The sequence below is a fragment of the Chiloscyllium plagiosum genome, chromosome 4 (assembly GCF_004010195.1).
Source record: "Chiloscyllium plagiosum isolate BGI_BamShark_2017 chromosome 4, ASM401019v2, whole genome shotgun sequence".
Classification (NCBI taxonomy): domain Eukaryota; kingdom Metazoa; phylum Chordata; class Chondrichthyes; order Orectolobiformes; family Hemiscylliidae; genus Chiloscyllium; species Chiloscyllium plagiosum.
The window spans coordinates 131,835,361-131,862,649 of NC_057713.1; the positions used below are offsets into that span (position 1 = coordinate 131,835,361).

General features: G+C 38.8%; 1 protein-coding gene across 4 annotated transcripts in view; it reads right to left on the reverse strand.

Moving 5' to 3' along the window:
• The window catches only part of LOC122549428 (centrosome and spindle pole-associated protein 1), a 156,659-nt gene that overhangs the window by 50,114 nt on the left and 79,256 nt on the right, over window positions 1-27,289 (reverse strand). For all 4 annotated transcript variants that reach the window (XM_043689244.1, XM_043689245.1, XM_043689243.1 and 1 more), the window contains 7 exons: window positions 26,307-26,364; window positions 22,157-22,404; window positions 12,453-12,583; window positions 9,723-9,834; window positions 3,456-3,573; window positions 1,989-2,136; window positions 1,327-1,470 (listed from right to left, as the gene is read on the reverse strand). In XM_043689244.1, the coding sequence (XP_043545179.1) occupies window positions 1,327-1,470; window positions 1,989-2,136; window positions 3,456-3,573; window positions 9,723-9,834; window positions 12,453-12,583; window positions 22,157-22,404; window positions 26,307-26,364 (959 nt within the window). The remainder of the gene's footprint in view (window positions 1-1,326; window positions 1,471-1,988; window positions 2,137-3,455; window positions 3,574-9,722; window positions 9,835-12,452; window positions 12,584-22,156; window positions 22,405-26,306; window positions 26,365-27,289) is intronic.

Below are 27,289 nucleotides of genomic sequence, written 5' to 3' on the forward strand. Positions count from 1 at the left end.
TGTATTGGTTATGATGTAAGGTATCTGTTTTTGCATATATCATTTATTTTAGAGTTTTGAACTAGTGGCATGTGGACTTTGCTTTAGCTGTATGAGCAAACTTAAGAATTAACTTGTCAGTCTTTCTGGATCCATGACTTTTTAAAACCAGTATAAGAGCGAGTGGTGCAGGAGTGTTAACGAGGACTTGTTCTTGTTGTGAGAAGTTTTCACTCCGTGAGAATAAACATTGAAAAGCATTAGCTCGTGTTCAGTTTGGAAGATTCAGGGATTCATTTCTCTTTTTGCTTGGGCAAGAACCCCTTTGGATTCAGTTTGCTAAAGTTCTGGCTCAGATGTGAGAATAGTTTCTGGTGGAGAACTAAGTTAGATCTGAAAACAGTTAAGTAGTAGGTTACCTCAGTAAAGAACCACTCACACCTTTCAAAACTAACACAGCCACATTTGACAATGCATAAAGTACTTGCTGTCCATTTCAGTGTGATACTTTTTGACATGATTAAAAAATATTACAATGCAATTTAATTGCAAAGACACTACTCAAGGGCCTCTTTACCCATGACACGTAATTTTAGACTTGAGGTACTTTCTCACAGTACATATCTTTGACCAATACAATCGGCATGCCATTGTTCTTTACACAACCAATCTGTGCCATAATCTGCTGAACAGCAAGCTAATTTGTAGCAAGCTTAGGTTTGTGTTGAGAAGTCCTTAGTCAATTCTACATTGCTGCAGAACAACCACTTTGCTTAACATACTATAAATTTAATCTGTAAATGGTTAAGTGAAAAGCATGATACTCTCCTTCATTACTGAACTGTCATCAATTTTCATCCTTCAGTGCTGCATTCCAATGCTAGTCTAGGTTAAGTTCTCAAACCATTGAGTTGGCTTTGAAACAAAGAGGCCACAACTTCTTATGAACTCTGTAGTTTTGCTGCAAGGATCAAACACAGGACCCATCCCCTAAGATGGAAAGCAGGACCCTGGGTGGCATTTTACAGGCAGTGATAAACTAAGAGACATTGTAGGACTGCAGTCCAGTTAAGGAAGAAGGCATATCTCTAAGAGCTGTCAGTCTTTCCCAAGAGTCAGCAGCATAATCAACCCAAGGAAGAATAAGAAGGACATCAGAATAATTAGATCAGAAAGCCTTAAAGGTAAATCTTCCTTTTGCTGCTTCCTAATGACTATTTATGCCAGTAGAACAGAATAATGATAGAGAATATTTAGGAATTAAAAAGAAAGAGCAAGTTTTCCCACCACAGAAAGTGAATCTTCCAAACGCATTTATTTTCAATTATTACTACCATGTGAAATTACCTCGGATTTTCTCTTGAGGTGCATTAGCATCTGGTCTAGCTAAATTCTGGTTAAGAGAACCCAAAACTTTGAAATCCTGATTTCCTTGATGAGGATAATCCCTGTAAGCATCTTCATTCTGCTTATGCATTTTCTTTAGATCGGCTGTAAGATAACACCAAATAATTAAAATAAATCAGTTCAGAATATAGTAAAACAGAATCATTAATTATAAATTTGCCATGCAACTTGAACTGGAAATCAAAAGAGGAATTAATGATGGAATTATTAACTTGCACCTCTTGAACCTGGATTCAAATCCAGTTCAAGGTGAAAGAATACAAGAGTCCATTCAGTTGCACATATACACAAATGGTAAATTTTACTCCAATTTTTCAGGGTATATGTCTATGTATCCATATATAATTCAACAGCTTCACTCTAAGTTACATGCTGATAGATTTCAGAAGTCTGCAGTAAAACTAGTTTCCTGTGTAGATTAAGGCAGTTTATTAGCAAAAGTATAGGTAACTTCCTTCATATTTAAGCTATACCTGTATCCAATTTAAGATGCTCAATGCTAGGACATTTATATGAGATGGCCAAGTGCACTAATGCTTCGTAATTATATGCCTCAGCTTATAAAGCACAAAGCTGTACCAAGAAAAAAGTAGAATTCATACTGAGAAGATTTCCTTCTGCATCCCTTAGAGGTGCACCACCTCCCCCTCTTCCCCATGGATTGTAAATTCTCATTTCCTCTTCAAGTTTCGCGTCATATCTTTCCTTTTCTTCTTTTTCTTTTCTTTTCCTCTCTTCCCTTTCTTGCATCTGCATAAATGTGTATCAAGTAATAATAATTATCTAATCTTATTTTTTTATAACAGCTAAACACAGGTTACAAACAGGAACACTCCATTGTGAAATTTGCAATTTTGAAAAGAAATGGGCAAACACCTAAAACAGGAGTTAGGGACAATCATTTAAAAAAAAACTGCACTAACTACATAAACTACAAACTATTAGTAAAGTTAAGTTTGTTAACTCATTGAAGTGCTTGAGCTTTACTCTGACATACAATATTCCAACCCAGAGTTGCTATCAATGGACAGATAACTGTCATTGGATGTCAGCTCTGAACTCAGCTCTTAAATAATTCAATTTTGAATTTTTTATGTCAATCTAAGGGGATGCAGAGAGACTGTCATCAAGGAGAGGTACGTGTAGTTTGCAGATTGGTTCATGTGGAAACCCAGTAGAGGGGAAAGAGGTGCTTTTATTTCCCTATGTTTTCTCAGCCTGTCAAGATGACAGAGATCACCTATGAAACAGATGAGGATGAATGGATTGAGGGTACTTGCATGTCTGAGGATCTCCTGCAGTGATCACCTGTGGGTTTGCAATAACTACAATCATGTGTCTCTACGCTAGATATCAAGCAAGTAATTCAACAGATGGCTAATGCAATACAGCCCATTGAATACTATCATTCAAAATTAATTTCCATTCCAATAATCTCCCTTTATGAGGCCAAGAGGACTGCAAAGCATTTGTACAATGTTTTGACTCATTTTTACTTTGAGAGTCAAAACAACTTAATTGATCAAAGGCATTTATTCTAAATTGGTATTAAATTTATCCATCTAACTTTTCATACGTATAGTAGTAAGAATGTTTTTCGTTTATATATGCTTTATTCTCATTTCTGGTAAACACATCACTTTTACTAAGTTACATGCGATTCTGGCTAACATGATGAATATATTAATGGGATTTAATTAGATACAACGTTTACCTATGCTTTACTTGTCTATATGCCATCATTTATTCTGATGCACTCATCATTGTTTTGGCACTGAGAAAAACTGAATTAATCCAAAATGCAACCACTTGTATCTTATTCTGCAGTAAATCACATATTCCACCACATTCTACTGCTCTAAATATTAAATTCAGATTTGAGAATTAAGCTAGATTCTACAGTTGAAAATTAGTTTTTGTCTTGAGCATCGCAATGTACTGCTTTTGGCTAATAGGATAACACAAATAAAAATGTGTGCGTGTTTGTCAATTATCTTAAAATTTTGTACCAAATCACATATGCAAAATCTGTCAAATTAATAGTTTTTTTTTAATTATGTGCATCTCACCTGCTTTTTCAGTGATTCCTGGTAACTTTGTGTACCTTCTTTTGATAAAACTGGCTTTTGTTCTGGTAGAGATCCAGCTATGTTTCTCACATTAGTAGCATCACGTGCATTTGTTGTACTGCAAAACAATTTAAGGCTTAATGTTGTGTTTGTCTATTAAGCCCTCAAACTTCTACTTAAATATCACAGGATGACAATATCCAACTTATCCAATATCCAAGTTAGCAAGTTTGGCAAAGTAATTCTGTCTTATTGTATATAGCACCAGATTTATACATTACCATTCAATATGTGACTACAATTGTATCAGACTATCAAAGTAAAATGTACAGTCTGTGCCTTCAAGCTGAATGGACAGCAGTAATTAAGCATTTAAAATTAATTCAAAGAACATATTGTTACATATGACCTGGATGAGGGAGTAGAAGGATGGATTAGTAAATTTGCAAATGACACAATGGTCAGTGGAGTTGTGGATAGTGCCAAAGACTGTTGCATGTTACACAGGGACATAAATAAGCTGCAGAGCCGGGCTGTGAGGTGGCAAATGAAGTTTAATCCGGAAAAGTGTGAGGTGATTCACTTTGGAAGGAGCAACAGGAATAAAGTGTGCTGGATTAATGGTAAAATTGTTGATAGTGTAGATGAGCGGAGAGATCTCAGTGTCCATGTACACAGATCCCTGAAAGTTGCCACCCAGGTTGATAGGATTGTTAAGATAGCCTATGGTGTGTTAGCTTTTATTGGTACAGGGACTTGGTTTTGGAGCCACGAGGTCATGTTACAGCTGCATAAAGCTCTGGTACAGCCGCACTTGGGGTATTGCATACAGTTCTGCATTATAGGAAGGATGTGGAAGCTTTGAAAAGGGTTCAGAGGAGACTTACTAGCATGTTGCTTGGTATGGGGGTGGGGGGGGCGTCTTATGAGGGGGGCCTTGAGGCTGCTTTCGTCAGAGAGAAGGTTGAGAGGTGACTTAATTGAGACATATTACATAAGCAGAGGGTTAGATAGGGTGGATAGTGAGAGGTTTTTTCCTCGGATGGTGATGGCTAGCATGAGGGGACATAGCTTTAAATTGAGGCGTGATAGACATAGGACAGATGTCAGAGGTAGTTTGTTTACTCAGAGAGTAGTAAAGGCATGGAACACCCTGCCTGCAACAGTAGTAGACTCGCTAACTTTAAGGGCATTTAAAATGGTCATTAGATAAACATGGATGAAAATGGAATAGTGCAGGTTAGATGGGCTTCAGATTGGTTGCACAGGTCGGCACAACATCGAGGGCCAAAGGGCTTGTACTGCGCTGTAATGTTCTATGTTCTATATTATCCATGTTACACTACTTTTGATTTATCTTTGGTAGACAGGAACAAAGATGTAATTAGGCAATTTGTACAAATTGCAAGATGCATAATACAAAGATCAAAGTTATAAATTTCTAAAACAAAGTTTGTGTGTGGGAATGGAACTGGAGAAAAAATACCAACAAAAAGTAGATTAACAGTGGACAATATTTAAAAGGGGGGCCAATAGAATTCAGATGTACTCTACTAAAAAATAACAATAAACTAGCTAAGAATGAGGTTACATAAAGATGCAAGGATAAAAGTAAATCCAAAGAAAATAAATACACAAAATGCAGAAATAATAGAGGACAAGATGGCAAAAAAGAATATTTAGCAGAGACCAACACTTAGCAACAAAAAGTGTATATCTGAAATTAAAACATTAAAAGTACAGAAATGGAATGGTGGTATTAATTAAATCATCAAATAAATAATCAATAATTAGTTCAGAGGGTCAAAGACAAAATCTATTTAGCTAGAACGAAGGAACAATATGAAAGCTATTATGCTACAGGGGTGTATACAATAGGTCAGTACTTCCCAAATGTTTTCCCCACTATGAGGCCATTTTGAGACCTGAAAATAGTTGCAATCTCTCAATGAGAGCTGAGAAAGCAGGTTCTGGTGGAGAGGAAGCAAAGATGGTGTAACAATGTCAGCTCCATGGCAGCAAATATTGCATCAGACCTCACACAATTTTAGCTTGCAACACAATTTGGGGTCCTGGCCATCACTTTGAGAAGCTCTGCTATAGGCTACCAAATACCAGAAAGGAAGTAGAGCAGAAAGGCAAAGAGACAATGCACACAAAGATACTCTTAATCCAAGGACTATGGAAGCAATGCTGGATGTAGAGCTACCAGAGCAGCATTTGTGGAATACTATTGATAATTATATTGTCTCTTTGCCTTCCTGCTCTACTTCCTTTCTGATATTTGGTAGCCTATAGCAGAGCTTCTCAAAGTGGTGGCCAGGACCCCAAATTGTGTAGCAACCTAAAACAGTACGAGGTCTAATGCAATATTTGCTGCCATGGAGCTGACATTGTTACACCAACTTTGCTTCCTCTCTATCAAGACCTGTGTTCTCAGCTCTCACTGAGAGATTACAACAATTTTCAGGTCTCAAAGTTAAGGAAAAGGAGCAAACAAATGTAAAAGCATGCAACTGGATGAAAAGGGATGTGACCAAGATGGATTGAAATAAACAAATGTCAACAGAATAATGATTGAACACTGGTAGACTTCAAACAGTTTCAGTAAGGAACTGGGACATTAACGCTGGGGGGGTAAAAAACAACAAAAGCTCTCTGGATGACTAAAGATAGTAAGAACTTAATGAGACAGAGAAGGTACGCTAATGACAAGTAGGAGAATTAGCTATATTCAAGGCCAAGATAGACAGACTTTTAATCAGTAATGGAATCAAGAGTTTGGGGAAAAGGCAGGTATGTGGAGTTGACGATTATCAGATCAGCAGTTGTCTCATTGAATTGTGGAGCAGACTTAATAGGTTAAATGGCCTATTTCTGCTTCTACATCTGTGGCATTGTAAGTGTAAATACAGAACTATGCTGAGTGTAGATAGTACAGAGAGCTGAAAAAGGAAACAAGAGGATTAAAGAGAGAGTAAGAGAACAGATTGATGGCTAGCATAAATGCAAATGAAAAAGTCTTGTATAGGTATGTTAACAATAAAAGGGTGGCAAGAGGAAGAAATGGGACCAATTAGGGATGATAATGCAATCCTCTTATAGAGACAAAGGGTGCAACTATGAGACTAAATTAGCACTGTCCATCTGTCTTCATTAAATAATTAAGTTAGTGACAAGTTTATAGTAAATGTGTTGAGTGCAGGGGAGGAAATAGAAAAATTAGAGAGGAGCAGAATAGAAAGATGGCAAATTGGGTAACACTTCAATCCAAATGGGATCCATCCTAGATTTCTAATGAATTACGGACATCTAGCCAAAACAGACATGTCATAATATTAGTTTACAGACTATTGATGAGATCAGAACTGAGGTACATTGTACAGTTTTGATCACCTTATCTAAGGAAGCATATACTTGCATTGGAAATAGTTTACCCAGCTGATTCTTGACATGAAGCATTGAAAGAATGCACCTATAATCATTGGAGTTTAGAAACTTAAGTTAAGATATTTATGATTTTAATCAATTGACCTCCAAAACGTATCCACTATCTATCAACAAGACACAAGTGAGGAATATGATGGAATACTCTTTTCTTGCCTGGATTGGTGCAGCTCCAATAATGCTCAAGAAACTGACACCATCCAGGACAAAACAGCCCGCTTGATTGGCACTACATCCACAACCATTCACTCCCTAGACCAATGATGCTCCGTAGCAGCAGTGTGTACTATCTACAAGATGTACTGAAGAAATTCACCAAAACCACTTCCATCTAGAAGGACAAGAGCAGCAGAAAACATGAGAACACCACCACCTGCAAGTTCTCCTTTAAGCCACTCACCATCCTAACTAGGAAATATATTGTTATTCCTTCACTATTGCTAGGTCAAAATCCTGAAATTCTCTTCCTCAGGGCCTTGTGGGTCAACCTCCAGCATGTGGACTGCAAAGGTTCAAGAAGGTAGCTCACCAGCGCCTCTCAAGGACAATGAGGGATGGGCAATAAAATGTTGGCCAGCTAGTCACATCCACATTCCATGAGTCAATGAGAAAAAGATGTGACAGAGTAAGATAAGTGCATGAATTCTTAAGTGAGCAAAAGCTCATCAGATTAGATTACTTTTTCTGGAACATCAGTGGGTCAGAAGACTTTGTTGTCTTTCCTCTGTTTAATTGCACAAGCAAAGGAATTATATGTGTCACCTGTACAAGGTGGTCCCAGTAACTGCAGTTCAACAGGTCAACAAAATCTAACCACCAACTCATGGAGATCATGTGGACAATGACAGAGTCCCAAAATATCCAAGTTAAAGTTAGGCACAGACATCTATCAAGTTCCAATTTGTCAGGTGTCCCTCAACTCAAGGACAATGTCTACTCAGTTATGCTTTTACTCTTCTATATTTACTTAGCAATATTTTGCGATCAGATCCAAATAGACTTGAAAAATATATTGTTACTATTTCCTTGTCCCTACTAAGGAAATTCAAAAGTATACCTGCCATGTTTTACATTTATAATAAAAGGAAAATACCGTGGATGCTGAAAATCTGAAAGAAAAAAAAGGAAGTGCTGAAGAAACTCAGCTAGTGTGGCAGCATCTGCGAAGACAGAAACAGAGTTAACACTTTGAGTCCAGTATGATGCTTCTTCGAGACCTCATCACAAATGCTGCCAAACAAGTCAAGTTTCCATAGCACTTTCTATTTCATTCGATAATCGAGTTTCCACTGTATTCTCTTCCCCCTTGATTAAGTCCTAGTTTTCACTTCCTGGGTGCAACTATTAAGCAACATGATCACATATTCTTCCTCGCAATGGTCCCAAATTTTCAATCCAGCTATTTTTAAGCACTTTGTGTTGTACCTTGTTTTCACACTTAATATCAGTCATCTAGGAAAAAAGGTCTCCTTTCAGTCATTCACTTTTAACACGTCCAGTTGTCTTTAATTTTGACATTAATTCCCTTAAGACAACACATTTCATAGAAATGTGGTTATCTCATCAGAAAATGTGGAATTAAGAAAGTAACTCAATGTCTATCTGCATCATTAAGGAATTCACTGAAGTACTCATAATAGCAAAAAGCAGCATTACGAAGCAGCACTAATATCTATTCAATATTCCAGGAACTTAGAGATAAATGACCAAATGTTAATGTTAAACAATGCTGCAGTGAGCAATGCTTTGCTTGTGAAAGCTTCCCAACTGCTATCAGGTTGAAATTTTCTCGATTGTATCAAGGACAGGTGAAGTGAGACCGCAGGTTGCTCAGTGTTAAACTAGTAGTTAAATGAATGCGTAAAGCCATTCAAACACCAAGATCTGGTGCATTTTCCTTTTGCCTTCCCTTGAAATCTCAGAGGAATCTTATTGATTCTGTCTTGGTGAGTATAAACTCAAAAATAAATTTTCCAGGTCAAGCGCAAAGAGGTGCCATACTTGCACACTGCTCATTACAATTATTTTGACAGTTTCCTTTTTCTATTTTATTTTATGCTAATCATCTCTAGAATACAGAAGGAGTGCAGTTAATCTGTTCTCAGAACTGTACCCATGATGCTCAGAATCAAAATTTAGAACATATGCAAAACCAAACTCTCTTTCTGCAATCAATTCCACATTTTCTGATGAGATAACCACATTTCTATGAAATGTGTTGTCCTAAAGGAATTAATGCCAAAATTAAAGACAACTGGGTGTCTTAAAAGTGAATGACTGAAAGGAGACCTTGTTTCCTAGATGACTGATATTAAGTGTCAAAACAAGGGACAACACAAAGTGCTTAAAAATAGCTGGATTCAAAATTTGGGACCATTGCGAGGAAGAATATGTGTTCGTGCTGCTTAATAGTTGCATCCAGGAAGTGAACACTAGGACTTAATCAAGGGGGAAGAGAATACAGTGGAAACTCGATTATCCGAACAAGATGGGCGGGCACTATTTCATTCGGATAAACGATTATTCAGAAAATAGATTTAAATGCTTTTCCTCTGGGGCTCGGAGTTTTAAAGTCTGCTCCCCATTCAGGAGACTGCAGCAGCACAGCGCGCACGGCCCCGCACCTAACCCACCTCCCGCCCCAACTCAGTCCAAACCCACCCCCCCGCCCCCAACCCGGTCCAAACTCACCACCACGCCCCCAATGCAATAAAAAACCAACATATAGTCTGTCATTCCAGACTTAAAGGATTCAATCATTGCTATTCATTGTGGTTAACTCATTAAAAACAGAATGGATGGTGCCAATTAAAAACTTACAAGACTTGATCAAAGGAAGATACTTGCGGATAAACTTGCATTGGGATGTTAGTCAGTCCAGTGGGAGAGTTGACCAAAGACATAGGTTGTACTCCCATAACTCCTGGGCTGTCTATGTAATGAAGTAAAAACAATGTTTCACTACAGTATATGTAATTAAACAAAATATAAATCATTAGCTCTATAGAATAACTAATAGGTAAAATACACAATTATTTTTTGAAAGTATTCATCAGATAGACAAATCTATTGATTAAATACTGTATTGTTGAAAATTTTAAACTCACATCAGAAAACTACAGGCTAATCTCCAAACTTACATACAATAAAAACATGTAAAATCTAATTTGATAAACTATATTCTGAACAAAAATCTATAATTTCTAATGGAGTCATAAAGTTGTACAGCACAGAAACAGACTCTTCGGTCCAACTCATCCACGTTGACCAGATATTAATCTAGTCCCATTTGCCAGCATTTGGCCCAGATCATACTAAACCATTCCTATTCATATACCCATTCAGATGCCTTTTAAATGTTATAATTGTATTAGCTTCCACCACTTCCTCTGACAGCTCACTCCATACACGCACCACCCTCTGTGAAAAAGTTATCCCTTCCGTCCCTTTTAAATCTTTTTCCCTCACCTTAAACCTATGCTCTCTACGTTTTGGACTCCCCTATACTAAGAAAAAGATTTTGACTATTCATCCTACCCATGCCAGTCATGATTTATAAACTTCTCTAAGAGCTCCCCTCAGCCTCCGACTTTCCAGGAAAAATGCCCCAACCTATTCAACCTCTCCCTATAGTACAAACTCTGCAAACCTGGCAACATCCTTGTAAATCTTTTATGAACCCTTTAAAACTTAACATCTTTCCTATAGCAGAGAGACCAGAACTGAATGCAGTATTCCAAAAATGGTCTAACCAATGTCCTGTATAGCCTCAACATGACATCCCAACTCCTATCCTCACATCTTCTGAACATGATCTACGCTGTGAAAGTAACCTCACATCCAAGAGATGCAGCTTTGGGGTATGTCACAGGGCAACATCGATCTCAGTTTCATCACCCGACACTTCAATATAAGTGATTTAACAAATGAAACATTTGCTGTTTGATCAAGAGTAATTTAATAATAATGGGGATAACCCATGGTTCACATCTAGTCCACATATTCTTGAAAAGGTTTTTCATTATGCTTTGACACATTGTCAGAAATGATTTCTTTAAGCGCACCAAATAGACTGAATATGGCACTCATTTCTGTCACAGTCATGATTGAAGTGTCATAATAATTGATTATTTCTCCAAATTTCCAGTGTCTAAAATACAGTAGTCCCCATTTATGATAAATAGATCAGTGGCTACTTTGGACCAAGGGATTAATGGAATTTCACAACTGTGTAGAGGTTCGCCATATCACTGTGGCCAGTGTCTGTGGCTTGCCTCACAGTGAAAGATTTCTTGTATGTGAATGCTGCAACTCCTGAGGTACAATAAAGCATCATCTTTGAAACTTCTTTTGGCAGTGAAAGAGTCGAGGTACAATCCTGGACAAACTATGTGTTCTTAGTCTCTTCTGCTGATCTCATAAATGATCATAATGGGGAGATTGTGACTTGATAGTCAGAAGGAGACCTGCAGTGGTAGGACTATCAGTTAAATTATACGTAGTTTCCATGCCAAATTGCCATAACTGCATTACGTCAATACACTAAAGATGGTGAAGGAAGCAGGTCAGGGCAGAGATCAGAAGTGGGGATGTGGAGAAAGAGTCATGTCTGGGAATGAAAGTGTTGGGGGGAATCCAGTTGTATAGTTCCCCATGAGTTAGGCTTGCCTATATTTCCTGGCTAACAACATAACTAACCATACATGGCAGCTCCATAGAACAAAAGGAACAGCCAACTTTCCTCCAAACCCATCACTGTAAAGGTAATCTAGATTTTATTGAATAGTGGACACTTAGTTGAAACACGTGGCAACTGATGAGATAATACTCTGAGCAAAGCAAACAGAAAGGTTACATACAAGAATCACACACCCTCCTTCCAGAGGTTAATTGTCATCTTCTTGCAAACTTCGTTCTCTTTAGACAGGAGTGTGACATCTGTTGTTAACAACTAGTCCCATGCTACTCCTTCACTTTGTCCTATCTTCATCACCCCTCAATGTTGTGTTAAGAGATGAACTAGTGTTACAATGTTTGTAAAATACAATTCAGTGTGATGGAATCACAATTTATAGTACTACAGCTAAGGGGCTATTAACAACAGTTCTTTAGATAGTTTTGAGACCAAAACCCAACATTACAGTAACACAAAATTTTATTTCTAGCACCTTTATTAAGGAATTCACCAGATTTGAGAATATTCTGTATTACTTTGATGTCATTGCAATATTATGTTCTAACATCCCATTTATCCTTCAAGAACTGGTATAGTTCTTATACTGAATTTTTATTTTGCTATTTAAATGTTTTCCAATTTTATCTTATCTACAATTGATAATTGCAAAAGATAGCAGAATCATATTTATACAACATTCAAGTATAAGAGTATAAATTGTAAGTATCAATTGAAGAATACAAGAGTATCAATTTAATCTCAACTGTAATCTCAAATGTGCAACAACAAACTGACATTAACTGGTGAAATAGAATTCAATTAAACATCCAACAAAAGAAAAATCCTTCAGTCTAATATTGCTCAAGTACACTCACAGTATGCCAGGTTTGGATCCAAAGGATTTCTAGCACCATAAAAATAATAAGCATTATCGTAAGGTGTTTGATAATGTTCCGTCAGCACAGGTGGAGGAGGAGGAAAAGGAGGGGGAGGATTCGCTGTGATCCTGCAAGTAGAAAGACATCTTTATCAAATTCTACATGGTAAAGAGATATTAAGATTAGCTTGTTTTCACTTCTTTGAATTGGGTCTTCAAATATGACGACTATTATGGGCAACTTAATTAGTTTTGTTCTCAGACATACAATAGCAAAGTAACATTAACATTGAACAAAATTGAAAAAGTTACAATATATTGCTGCTGCTAATTACTGTGCATTTGCAAAACTCTGAACCTAGTTGAGCAAAATAATCATTACTCCAAAATTGCACTTAATAGTATGAATTGTAACATTTGATATCTCTATTTAATCAACCAAATAAATTACCGAAAAATTTATATCCAGTATTTGAATCTTAGGTTACAACAAACTCCACCCACCTAACACAGAATCGTAGAATCCCTATAGTGTGGAAACAGGCTATTTGGCCCAACAAACCCACACTGACCCTCTGAAGAGTAACCCACCCAAACCCATTCCCCTACCCTATTACTCTTTTATATTTACTCCTGACTAATGCACCTAACCTACACATCCCTGAACACTATGGGCAATTTAGTATGGCCAATTCACCTAACCTGCACATCTTTGGATTGTGGGAGGGAAACTGGAGCACTCAGAGGAAACCCATGCAGACAGGGGGAGAATGTCTATGTGGAGTTTGCACAGTCGCCCAAGGCTGGAATCGAACCTGGTTCCGTGATGCTACAAGGCAGCAGTGCTAACCACTGAGCTACTGTGCCTCTCCTTTACACAGATTTTACTAATTTTTGAGACACACAGTAATCAAGTACAGAAAATTACACACAGAAACAGGCGGTTTGTTTCAAATAGGCAATGCACTGCATATACACTATAGGTAGTAACCTAAACCCTGAAATAATTCAACTACTTGCTAACAAATAGCTACAGTTACTAGCACAGCAGAAAAAATGCATGCATAGCTATTCCAACAAACTGACCTAAAAAAAAAGAAATAGGAGTATTCTGAGAATCTTTTAAAACTCATTAAGATTATAGCTGATCATCTTTCTCAATTCAATCTTCTGATGTTCCCCAATGTTCTCTGCTTCTGGGCACTGGGCTCAAAATTCACAGCCTGCCTGCACCAGTTCCAAAAAGATGGACACATTTATAATTAGTGAACTTACTTCATTTCCATGGTATTAGCATAATTCCAAGGTGATCCCATGCTGCACTTCTTTTAGTAGCATTGTCAGTACAGAGGATTAACTACATTGTGAATATGTGCTCCAGGCAGTCTTCCCTTTGTAAAGGCACAATCCCTATGAATGAGGAGCTACACTAATGATGTAATAAATCTGGACAATCTGGATAATCCTGCTCAGGGACTCAGCTGATGGGAGCTCTGCAACACACCAGCAATAGGGTTTACCTATTTAAATTATGTCAACTAGTCAAAGTCAGGGAGCCACCATGTATCCACTAATGGCAAGACGTCTTTGAGGCAGACCTCAGAAGAGAATGAATAGAATTGTATGATTTATTTTCATGGCATTTTACAATAGATAATAGTGAAACAGTGAAAACTGTAACCACAATCGAGCGCCATTTTGAAGGGTTTAAGAATTTTAAAAAGTGAAAAGATATAACTGAAAGACAGTCCATCTTCATTCTGCCATTTTCACCATGAGTCCTGGAGTCAGCTCACTAGCAACACTGCACTGCCACAATTCTCCCACCGCTTCGCTGCTGCCTGCCCCAGGCCCATCAACATAGGAGTCACCATTCTTGAGCTGCCATTTCTCTGCTGCTGCGCCCACCTCGTTGAGCTGTCAAGGCCCATGTTGAACCCACACTCGCCCTACAACCAAGGATCCTTGGCTCCACTGCTGCCTCACCAATAACCAGGAGTCCCTACTCAGGCCTACCGCGACCACAACCAAGAGTTCCTGGCTCCACTGTTTCTCAATAACGCCAGGAGTCCCTGCTGCAGACAAACCATGCCGCCGCAGCTGCAACCACTGCCTCACCAGTGCCAGGAATCCCCACCCTGGGCCTACTGCAACTAGGGATCCCTAGCTCCACTAACAGGCCAGGCTGCTGTCACACCAAGAGTCCCAGCTGAATGGAGGCAGGCAGCAAGAATGAGTAATTCCCAGACTATCAATCTGCCATAGCAACAATGCAGGAAAAATCTGATCATTTTGCTTGATTCAATGAATAGATACTTTTCCACATAACATCTCCACACTGCTTAACACATCCTAATTCTATCACACATCAAACAGTACAGCCCACTGTTCAAGGTCTGTGCCTCACATGCTTTTACAATGTTCGTCCTACATAGTGTTTCTAATATGGCAACTGTGCACAGACATTTCAACATCTCTATAAATCAACAGCTTACCCACTACACAGACACGTCATCTAAGAGTTGCAACACAAAGTCAATGACTTGCAGTAGCTGCCTACAAGAGGTAGGACAGTCAAAGGACTAGTATAGTTGCACCTCTAAGCCTGAAGGAGATGCTACACTGGTCTTGGCAGTGAGAGGTTCCATAGATAATGATGTTATTGCTTCTTTATGCCAACTTCTCCATTTATTCCTCATCTTCCTTGAAATGGAAACTACACTGGCGCAACCATAGAATCACTGAATTATTACAGTGCAGACAGAAGCCATTTGGCTCATTGTGCCTCGGCCTGCTCTATTGCCAACCTTCTGCCTTCTTCTCATTTCCCCGCTCACCATTTCTAAGAAAAAAACAATTCCCTCCTGAACATCTCAAGTGAACTTGCCTCGAGCAGATTTCCAGGCAGCACATTCTATACTCTAACAACTCACGGAAAATAAACTTTGCCTCAGATCAGCATCGCTTCATTCGCACATCATTTCAAAAGTTATGTCTTTTCATTCTTGTTTTGTTTATAAATAGAAACTGCTTCACCATATCTACTCTGACCAGTCCTCTCATGATTTTGAAAACTTTAAATCAGATATCCTCTCTGTCGCATTCTCTCCAAGGACAGTCCCACCTTCTTCAATCTGTCCTCATAGCTAAAGTTTCTCATACCTGCACCATTCTAGCAAATTACTTCTGCACTCTCTCCAATGCATTTGCCTTGTCAATAATGTCACATGCATAGCTCTCCACAATACTCCAGTTGAGGTCTTCTACAACTTCAACATCACCTCCTTTCATTTGTACTATATGCTCCTATCAATTAAACCAAAACACCATATGCTTTAACTTACTGCTCTCACTATCTGTCCTGCTACCTTCATAGGTCTGTGCCAATATACCCCCAGGTCCGTCTGCCCCTGCACCTGCTTTGGAATTGTAAATATTATCACTCAATGTTCTTCCAAACAAACCTCATATTTTTCTGCATTGAACCTCAACAGCCATCTATCCCATTCACTCCACCAACTTATCAATATTCTTTTGGAGTTCCACTCTATCCTCCTCACAGTTTCCAAGGTTAGTACAACATCTGCAAACTTGGAACTGATCTCTCCAGAACCAGATCTTTAAAAATATCAGGAAAATCTCGGGTCCCAATACCAACTACCAGGGAACTCAACTACAAACCTCCATCCAACCCAGAAAATATCCAATGACCATTATTCTCTGCTTTCTCCAACTCAGCCAATTTTGTATTGATGTTGCCACTGCCCTTTATATAGCATTGCTTCTGGAAATCCATGTCTATCACTTCAGAAGCAATATCCACATTAATTCTCTCAGTTATCTCTTCAAAAAGTTAAACATAATTTCCTCTTTACAAAATCCACACTGACTCTTCCTAATTGATTCATCTTTTTCCCTGTGACTTCTGACGCTATCCCGAATAATTATTTGTAAACATTTTCCCATACAAAGTTTAACTGGTCTGAAATTGCTAAGATTAGCCTCTCAAACATTTATTTTTAAATCTGTATTGTTGTCAATTCTCCAGTCTGCTGACACTTTCCCAGAGTCCAGGGAAGTCTAAAATATTATGGCCAGTACCCCCACAACTTCTATCCTCACTGCCTTCAAAATTCTCAAATGCATTTCAATCAGTCCAGATGTCTTGCTAACTTTAAGTACCAAGATTATTTCTTCATTAACTTTTACCCTTTCTAGTGACAGAGTTTCTTTCTTTGTCACCAGTGTCTGGGCAGCATCCTCCTCTTATGATGCAAAGTATTAATTTCTCAGCTGTGCCACCAGCCTCTATCTGTAAATCCCCTTCTTGATCTTTGATCAGCCTTCCTTCTCCTTCAGCCATTCTCTTACTGCATACATGCCTATAGAAGACTTAGGAATTTCCCTTTTATGTTACCTGCTAATCTTTTCTCATAGTTCCTTTAAGCCTTTCACCTCCTCATGAAACCTTTGACTGTCCTGTTGATTTCCAATTGCCTTCCAATTTCTGCCTTCCATCAGTCATAAACACAACAGTTTGTTTTAAAGTCAATGTATACCTTTTGGTCATCCAAGAATCTCTGGCTGTTTGCCCTACCTTTTGCATTACACGGATATACATCAACTGTATCCAAATTATCTGTTCCTTAAAGGTGGCCCATTGTTCAATTACTAATGTTCCAACCAACGTCTTATTCTAATCAATCCTGCTAACCCAGTTCTAGCCCCATTGAAGTCAGCACTCCACTATCTGTTCTTCCAACTCTGGATTGTTGCATTTCATTCTCTAACATCAATTTGAATTTTATGTTACAATGATTACTGTCACCTAAATAGCTCCACCTCCAACCCCACTTGACATCTGACCCACTTGGCCCACCTCATTTCAAAGGATCATCTCCAAAAATGTATTCTTCCTTGCTGAACTGGACACATGCTGCTGTTGGAAAAATTCCCTAAGTACAATTTAGGAACACTTGACTTCTGTTGCCAGTTACATTAAAAGTACCCCAAGTTTATATTTTGTTAATTGAAGTCCCCCATAATAACTGCTTTATAATGCAAGATTTTCTGTATAATTTCCCTGCAGATTTATTCCTCTATGTCCTTTCAACGAGTTCGAGGTCTGTAGATTACACCAAACAATGTAACATACCCCTTTTATTCCACAGCTCCAGCTAAGTTGATACTGTCCTTGAACCGTTGAGGCAATCTCCTTCTCCATCATTGCAATTTCTCCTGAATCAACACTACTACCCCTCATCCTTTCTTTCCCTAAACAACTTATACTCAAGAATATTGAACACCCAGTGTTGCTCTTCATTAAGCCAGGTCTCCACCACTGCTACAGCATCATAATTCCACAATGCAACCTGCATCTGTAACTCTCCAACCATATATGCATATTTACAATGTTTTGGACTTTATTTCTTTCCCCCCGACTGCAATTTTACATATTATCTTTACCATTCCCTCACCAGTGCCAAATGCATCCTTAAGTATTTTGTGAGCCCTGCTGAACCTCTAATATTCTCTTTGTTCTCACACCACTGCCAAGTTAGTTTAAATCCCTCTCCAGGGCACTAGCCCTTGTGTGGGGCGGCATAGTGCCTCAGTGGTTAGCACTGCTGCCTCACAGTGCCAGAAACCCGGATTTGATTCCAGCCTCAGACGACTGTCTGTGTGGAGTTTGCACAGTCTCCCAGTGTCTGCGTGGGTTTCCTCCAGGTGTTCCGGTTTCCTTCCACAATTCAAAGATGTGCAGGTTGAGGTGACTTGGCTATGCTAAATTGCCCACAGTATCCAGGGATGTGTAGGTTAGGTGCATTAATCCGCGGTAAATGTAGAGCAATAGGGGAATGGGTCTGGGTGGGATACTCTTCGGAGGGTCAGTGTGGACTTGCTGGGCCAAAGGGCCTGTTTGAACACTGTAGGGATTCTATGATTCAAAACACCCTACAAAGATTTTGATCATATTTTTAATTTTCTAACCCCATTCCTCACCTCAACCTTTTCCTAGGCTATTTACTTCCACATAGTGAACAACTATGCCTGCTAAACCTCCTGCATGACTGAAGAAGTTACACTCACTCGACCTGATATCAGCATCCAACCTGGATACAACCATTCTGTAAACTTTAGAACCTAGTGTAACCAAGTTGGGATCAGCACCTGGTAAGTCTTCAGGCATGACTAGGTGCAGCCAGCAGATAGGAAAACATGTATGTAAATGTGCTTGAGTGAGAGGTTGTAGAAAGGCTCTGCTATAAGAGACAATGAAGACAACTTGTTTGGGATGCCTACAGAACATGCTGACATCATGTTTGGTACATTGACAAGCCTGGCAGACTGTCTTCATTCACTGACAAAAAGCACAGTCATTGAATTACATCATGGCACAGCTTACAAAGCTTGGATCCCAACCTATTAATTCAGAAGTCATGGACAACTCCAAGGTAGTACTGAAAACAAAAATACTGGAGATCACAGCAGGTCAGGCAGCATCCATGGACAGGAAGCAAGCTAACATTTCGAGTTGAGATGACTCTTGATCAGTTCTGATAAAGTGTCATCTAGACTTGAAATGTTGACTTGCTTTCTCTCCATGGATACTACCTGACCCACTGTGATATCCAGCATTTTTTGTTTCAGTTCAGATTCAGCATCAGCAGTAATGTGTCACCTCTCTCAGCTTTCACTATAAGACAAACAGGGGCTCTTGATCTTTCAAATGGTCCCATGGAAGCTCAAAAGTCATATGATTGCTGGTTACTGAGATCAGATGGCTATTATGGATGTGTATGCCCATTAGGGAATGCAAGCTCTCACAGCAGTTTGCACTCCAGCAGATAACTAGGATCTCGGAGGTACTACTCTGTGGAATTGACAGTGATACTATGGAGAGTTACCATCCTGTCATTTCTCAGGATGACAGCATTCAGCAGCCCACAACTGGTGCCTTTGATTTGCATTTCAGCCAGCCAGTTGTCTCACATGCCACAGTTCAAAGCTGTGCCCCTAAGGCTGAGCTATTCAAGGGAATCTTGCAAGACATCCCTATTCTTCCCGAGTGAAAGACAATAATCTTTCACCAACTGTGCTGCAACCACCGGGTAATACCACATAGCAGCATGAGCAAAGACCTACGCATAACAAGCATCCATAAGAGGACATCTGTGTTTTGCTTTATACTTTGATGTTGGGTAAATTTTTCAGCAAAGACTTTTGCTATTGGCCCTTATTCATTTGTTAGCCAAAAGGATTTTGTGATGAGGAAATTCAATATGAATGTTTTGTGAATTGTGGATCCAAGTTGCTGTGAGGAAATTCTTTTTAGCTCACAACACGAACCTTTAAATACATCCAATTACAAGTTATGAATGGAACATCCAAAGACACTTCTGGATCCCAGGAGGTATTGATTGGGCATGGAGAGGTTATAATTCCCAGCACAGCATCAATAAATGGAGGGGTTCTCAGATCTACGCTCTACAAAATCCCTTAAGGGATTCAGATAGTGAAACCATTGCTTGACTAGGCTTTTGGTTTACTCCAGTGTTGCAGATTGCTCTAGGACTGTCATTAAAGTCTCTCTGACATCATTTGGTTGAAGTCATATGTAGAGACTGAGTCCAATCACCGACCAAACCCCTTCCAGTGCATTTTGCAAAGTGCAGGTTAGTGTAAGATAAATGTATTGTGTGCTCTACGATAACAGGCACTCACCAAACTGGACTTTTTGGTGCAGTCAAACACAAACTATATGACCAGAAAACAGTAGTCCTTGCAGCCCTTGCCCTGCACCCCTTTGAGTATAATGTAGGAAAGCGTGAAATCATGTACTTTGGCAGAAAGGATTACGAGGCAAACTACTATTTAAATGAATAGAGAGACTCCAAAACGTTGCAGCAAACGGTGATCTGGGTGTTTATATGTGTACAACTGAAAACGTTACCATACAAGTTCAGCAATTAAGCAGCAAATGGAATTTTGATCTTTATTGCTAGTAAGTTGGGGTTTAAAAACAGGGAAATCTTTTCCACAGCCATACAGAGTGTTGGTCCCTGTGCTAAAGAAAGAATATATTAGCATTGGAAGCAGTTCAAAAGAGATTCACAAGGCAGATTCCTGGGATGAAATGGTTGACCTTTCAACAGTGACTAAACAGTTTAGGCCTTTTCCCATTACAGCTGAGAAGAATGAGGAGTGATCTATTGAAAGAGACAAGATTCTGATGGGGCTTGACAGATGGATATTGGAAGATATTTCGACTGGGGGAGTTCCAAACTGAGATATTTCCCAATTGGGAAATCTCAAGCTAGGGACTATCATTACAATATAATGGGACACTCATTGAAAATTGAGGTGTAATGGAATTTCTTTTCCTTGAGTATAAAGAATGTCTGGAATTCTCTATCCCAGAAAGTTATGGGGGTTAGATCACTGAAAGCATTTAAAAAAGATTTGGATCCATTTTTAAAATAGTAGGGAGTTAAGGCTGTTGCCATACTAATCGGAGAGTCAAGAGTGTGGTGCTGGAAAAGCACAGCAGGTCAGGCAGCAGCAGGAAAATCAACATTTTGGGCAAAGGCCCTTCATCAGAAATTGATGATAAGCCCTGCAGAAGGGCTTTTGCCTGAAACGCCGATTTTCCTTCAGAGGTTGCCTGACCTGATGTGCTTTTCCAGCACCACACTCTCAACTCTAATCTAATCTCCAGCATCTGCAGTCCTCAGTTTCACCCAGACTAATTGGTGAGACAGCTCCCAATTGTGGCACAAGCCCCCATATGTGGCTCAGGAGTATTTTGCAGGATCAGCTGACTTGAGTTTGCCATTGTTGATTCTGATACATTAGATGACACCAAATGGTCTGTCTAGTTTCAATCTTTTTGATTAGGCTTTTCAATAGCTGATCTAATTGAATGTGCACTTCCAAGGGCAGTTAACAATTAACCACCAAACTGTTGGTCTAGGGTCATATGTAGGCCAAACCAGGTAAGGACAGCAGTTTTAGACAGACATTAGTGAGCCAGATTGGATTATACAAATGTTACATATTGACAAATGTTTCACAGTCTTAGACTTAAGTTTTTTTATTGAGTTCAAATGTCACCATCTGTCATGTTTGTTTTGAGCTGAAAATGTGTTGCCGGAACAGCGCAGCAGGTCAGGCAGCATCCAGGGAACAGGAGAATCGACGTTTCGGGCATAAGCCCTTCTTCAGGTTTGTTTTGAGCCAAGCTCCCAGAAAATTGTCCTGGTCTATGGATTACTAGTCAAGCAATAAGATGAATATCCCTAAATCTCTTGCCAAACTTCGAGGCACTGAAATCTGTAGCAATTTTTTAACTACAAAGTAACTTGCTCGGCAATCAAGAATCTTTATAGAGCATCAAGAACAAAGTAGGTAGAAATGAACTGGAGTCTATGATCAAATAGATCATTCCAGGAAGGTAATTAGTGAAGAAAATGGATTTTTAACACAATGGCAGTTTTCATAAGTTTGTCTTGTGCTTCTTTAAACTACTAGGTTAATTGAGTTTAATAACCAATTGCCACATTGAGCTTTGAATGCATAATATCAAATACATCAGGGTATAGCCTTACCTGGACCACAGATCAAAATTTCTCTTCTTTTTCTTTAATACACTGCATATTACAAGCAGGGTTAATTAAAATTTAAAAGATGCATAACTTTTACCTAGGAACCATTATATTCCTATATGGATTCCACACTCCACTGCTGAGACCACTATTAGGAGCCCTTTCTTCAACTGGAGGATTTTGGAAAGCTACCCTGGGGTGCTCTGGAGGTAGTCTCTCATCCACAGAAGATCTTTCGTCACTTGAATGTTTTGCAACAGGGGTTTCACCTTCTTTGTCAGAGGCATCATACCTGTGAGGATCGTGTTGTAGTGTCACTGCACCAAATTCCCTTATTCGATTTGGCTGTAAATTTGAATCAAAACTTATCAATCTGGTCACCAAATGTCATTGTCTTCTTTAAGAGCAACAGCCAAAAGTCACTTACAGAATGTCTTTATTAAGGGAAATATTGCATCTTAGTTTAACAATGGAAATAAAGTAAAACAAATGCTACATACCAAACAAAGTAAGAATTTTGATAAGTTACTACAAATTCAGTTAATGAAATCAATCTTGCAACAGTGTCTAAAAATGGATATTCTAGAAGGGTGTCCAAAGAGAAGGATCAAAGTAACTGAATGCTCTATCAGTAATGATGGTATGAAAGGAATGAGACCCAAGTCAGAACAGTAGTGCATTTGGGTGACGAAAATTAAAAACATAGGGTGAGGAATGCTGTTGAGGAACAGGAAGGGATTTTAGAGTGGGGGTGAGGAACATAGGATGTCATGACCAGTTGAGGAGAGAAGAATCAACTCTTCTTAAAAAAACCTTTGAGGTTAACCACAACAATTAGACATTAAAAAAGACAGAACAAAAAGAGTCTCTAAATGATGCAAAACTGAACAGTAGAGTTCCAAAACAATGGAGGTCCAGATACATGGATCATTAAAATGTAACAAACAGGTACAGAAAATAAGAGGCTAATGAACACTGTATTTTATGTTTAGAGGACTAAAATAGAAAAAGGTATATGTTACTCAAAGATTATACATGTCCTTAGTTAGACCTCACCTGAAAAATAATTTTAAGGCGGCTACATTGGCCTTGGAGGAGTGCAGCATCAATTTACCAAATGATACCTGGATTCAAAATGTTAAATTAAGAGATATTGAGAGGTGATTTCAAAATCAGGTGAAACAAATAGGATCTTTAAGGACTTGACAGGGTAAATGCTAAGCAGCAGTTTCCCCTCATGAAACAGACCAGCACGAGAGGATCATAGTCTCAGAATAAAGGGAAGCCAATTTAAGGCTGAGAAGTTGAGGAATTTCTTCTGAGCGTCGAGTGTCTTTGGAACTCCTTGCCACAGAGAACTGTTGGAACAGAGTCCTTTTGTATATTTAAGGCTGAGATAAATAGGTTCTTGACCAGTTTGGCAACTCAAGAAGAAAGAGCAGGAAAGTGGACAAGATCCTATTGAGTGGCAGAATAGTAGACTCAAGAAGCAAAACTGCCTGTTCCTATTTCTTATGGTCTTATTACATACATTAAGATTATATTTCCTTGAACTTTGAAAGTTGAGGGGTGACCTTATTAACTTTTCAAGGCACAGTGGCTCATTCGTAGCATTGCTGCCTCACACCACCAGGAAGCCGCATTCGATTCCAGTCTTGGGAGACTGTCTGGATGGAGTTTGCACATTATCCCCGTGTCAGATCAGCAATGAATGACACAACAGGCTCATGAGTTAAAGTTAATAATATTTGATGACGAGATAAATTATGAAAATAATTAATGAGAATATTGGGAACAGTAGAAAATAAAGAGCTTTGAGCAATAACTACGCAAATCAGTGAAGGACAGATGTAAAAGAAACTTAAAAGGAATACTGCCCTTTACCTTAAGGAGGCTGGATCAAAAAGAAGTTGTGCTACAGTTGGGCAGAATAGCCTTGGTTAGGCAGCATAACGAGGTAGGCACTAATGTTTTGGCACTCTCGTTCTGAAAAGACGACATGTAACATTGCCTTGGACGACATGTAACATTGAGAATGATATTAAGAGGACAATAAGGACAGGTAGCCTAAGATTTTCTTGCATTGTCTCTAGTATAAAGATTTGAGGGGTAATTAAATTAAATTGTTAAATTGATTCAATACAGAGGATAAAGAAATTATGATCCTGTTTTTCTCAGTTACAAGGAGAAATAATCTTAAAATTAGGACTTTGCCATTTAAGAATTTAATCAGGAAATACATTTTCTTTTAAAAAAATAGTATAAATCTGGAATTTAATTGTCCAAAAGGCTTTGGATGCTAAGTCAAGACTAAAATAAAAATTAGTTGTTGAGCTACAGATCAGCCATGAATTTTTTGAATGGCAGAGTAGGCTCAAAGAAAATATTATCCTACTCTTGTTTCTGTTAGAAATTGTCGATATAGAAACTGCACCTTGGAATCTAACCTTAGAGGTATGAAGTGGGAGTCTGGAAAATTCCCAGCTGGCTGCTACAGGAAGTGGCTCTGGAGACAGAAGCTTTGTCATAGGACGCTGGTGAGGGCTGAAAGCTTTTTTGTTAACACAGGAAAGGAGTTGGATGCAGCTAGGTGCCAAGCTGGACTACTGAAAAAAAGCTTTCTTCAATGCTGTGAGAATTCCTTCCAGTTTCATTGAAAGCAGTAAGGCACTCTGGCACTCAAACACATTCCCCATGATGAATTCATGCAACCTCACCCACCTACCTACGCCACTATGGCCTCTCATGCCAAGCTAAGGCACTTACATATCTATTAAGCAAATATACATAACAGCAAGGAACTTAACAGTGACAATGGAACATGTGGAAAAACCAACTTTAAAAAAACAGTCATCCACAACTTCACACTTTCTTTGCAGGCCAATTCAAATATCAATTGCAGACACTAAGCATTTGAAGCCACTTAATCTTGTTTAAATAAACATTGTAAGGGTTGACTGATGAGATCAAAGAGTCAGAGTCAATTAACAGAGTTTTCGCTCGGGTCAGCTGTTTCAACACACTAATGGATTTTGGAGCTTTCAGCCAAGAATGTGTAATAAAGATTGGCTGAGAGCCGAGCAATCCATTGGACCACTGAAACAGCATCAGGGCAAACAATGCTTTAACGACAGCTTGGCCCTCTTATCTCTTTTGTCATTTGTACAACATTTATTTACAAAAGATTAACAAGTTTCAAATACACACAGTTTCAGCTACTGATATTTCAAAAGGTCTGGATGATTGGCACTTTTATTGGCTTATAATAAAATGTGTTTTATTTTAAGTAATAGAAAGTAACGGATGAATTACAACTTCTAAATTTGTTTTAACATATCCAATTGTCACTACTTGGTGCATTGTTTCTATACACAGTGGGTGAATAGACCTGGAGGTATCATAGCTTGGCATGGGAACATGATGGAACAGGGCAGGAAGAGGATCTTTTGAACACACCTTTGGACATGTTTTATATAGGCAATGGCTCCTCAGATGCCATGAACCAGGACCCTGAAAAGCTAACCTAACTATAAAAATTGTTTTGGACTAAGACATGCTTATCTCTACAATGCAGCTAGCCAGTTGGGAGTATGGGCTGTGGGCTCAGGATCTGAATCAGCAGGCATTCTACAAGGGACTGCTGAAAATCAGATTGAGTTCAGGCATCCTGGAAATGGGACCAGTCTGAAGTTTTTGAAGTACTCCCAAGTGGGCCAAATTCACCAAAAACCTAGGCCTGCTGACTTAAACTTCTAAATTTGATACCCTCTTTATTGCACCCTCCCAATAAATGCAGCAATGTTGCAACTCAATGCATCTTCTGGCTCCACTCCCTCATCCCTTTACCCAGTGTTCATTTATTTTTCAAACATATATCCAGTTCCCTTTCAAAATGTATTATTATTTGATCAAAACGCTTCCATTCTTCCACAGTCTTCAACCACTATGTAGTGTGAATCTACTATACATCATGCTTACATTTAGGAACTGATCAATGATTAATTGCTTTGCAACCTTAGGGAGCATAAAGTTTCATTTTCTCTTCTGTCTAAAAGATAGTAAGATTAAAGGAACATTTCTCATTGCATTATTTGGAATTTTTGGTTTCCACTGCCAATAACAAACACATGTTTACAGTTCCCCATGTACAGTGAAACCCTGAGGACTAGCAAAATAAATGATATCCATACTGAAGGTGCAAAAGGATGAAAGCTCGACATAATGTATAGAAAAAAAAAAGTTCTTACTTCTTTTTCTGGGTCTACAGCTCCTGAAGCAGCAACTCTGAGCTCAAGCTCTTTTTCCCTGAGGCAGAAAGGAACTATTTAAATCAATAGTATTTTTCTCTTTCAATTTTGTACATTTACCCTTTTCCAGGAAAATCATGGTGTATATGATCAGCAGTACCTGAGCCAGGAACTGAAAAATAGTAGGTTACCTTTACCCAATATAATGAAATTTAAAACAAAGTCCTAAAAAAGTCATATTGGACTTGAAATGTTAACTCTGTTTCTCTCTTCAGTAATAAGACCAGATCAGTTTCTTACAAATTCTGTGTTAGTTTTAGGTTTCCATCATTTGCAATATTTTATTTTTATTATATTGAAATGTAACTTGATTCTTATCAAATGTTGCGTGCGCGCACACACACACACAAAGTGGGAAGTCTCGACAAATTTTCATCAACTTTCAGGGATATTGAGCCTAATTCCAACATTCCACTATCATTGTGACTTTGATCATAAAGCTTCGTAAATACCAGAATTTAGTGGATGAGTAAGGCTCCATTTCACACAGAAGTGAGTGATGTTGTAGAGAATAAAGTGCAAGTTCTCTACCAAACCACTCACCATCCTGATTTGGAACTACATCGCCATTTCTTCAATGTCAATGATCAAAATCCTGGAACTTACTCCCTATACTTTGCAGCAGTTCCGGGAGGCAACTCACCATTACCTTGGTAAAAACAATGACTGCAGATGCTGGAAACCAGATTCTGGATTAGTGGTGCTGGAAGAGCACAGCAGTTTAGGCAGCATCCAAGGAGCAGTAAAATTGACGTTTCAAGCAAAAGCCCTTCATCAGGAATACAGGCAGAGAGCCTGAAGGATGGAGAGATAAGTTAGATGAGGGTGGGGGTGGGGAGAAAGTAGCATAGAGTACAATAGGTGAGTGGGAGAGGGGATGAAGGTGATAGGTCAGGGAGGAGAGGGTGGAGTGGATAGATGGA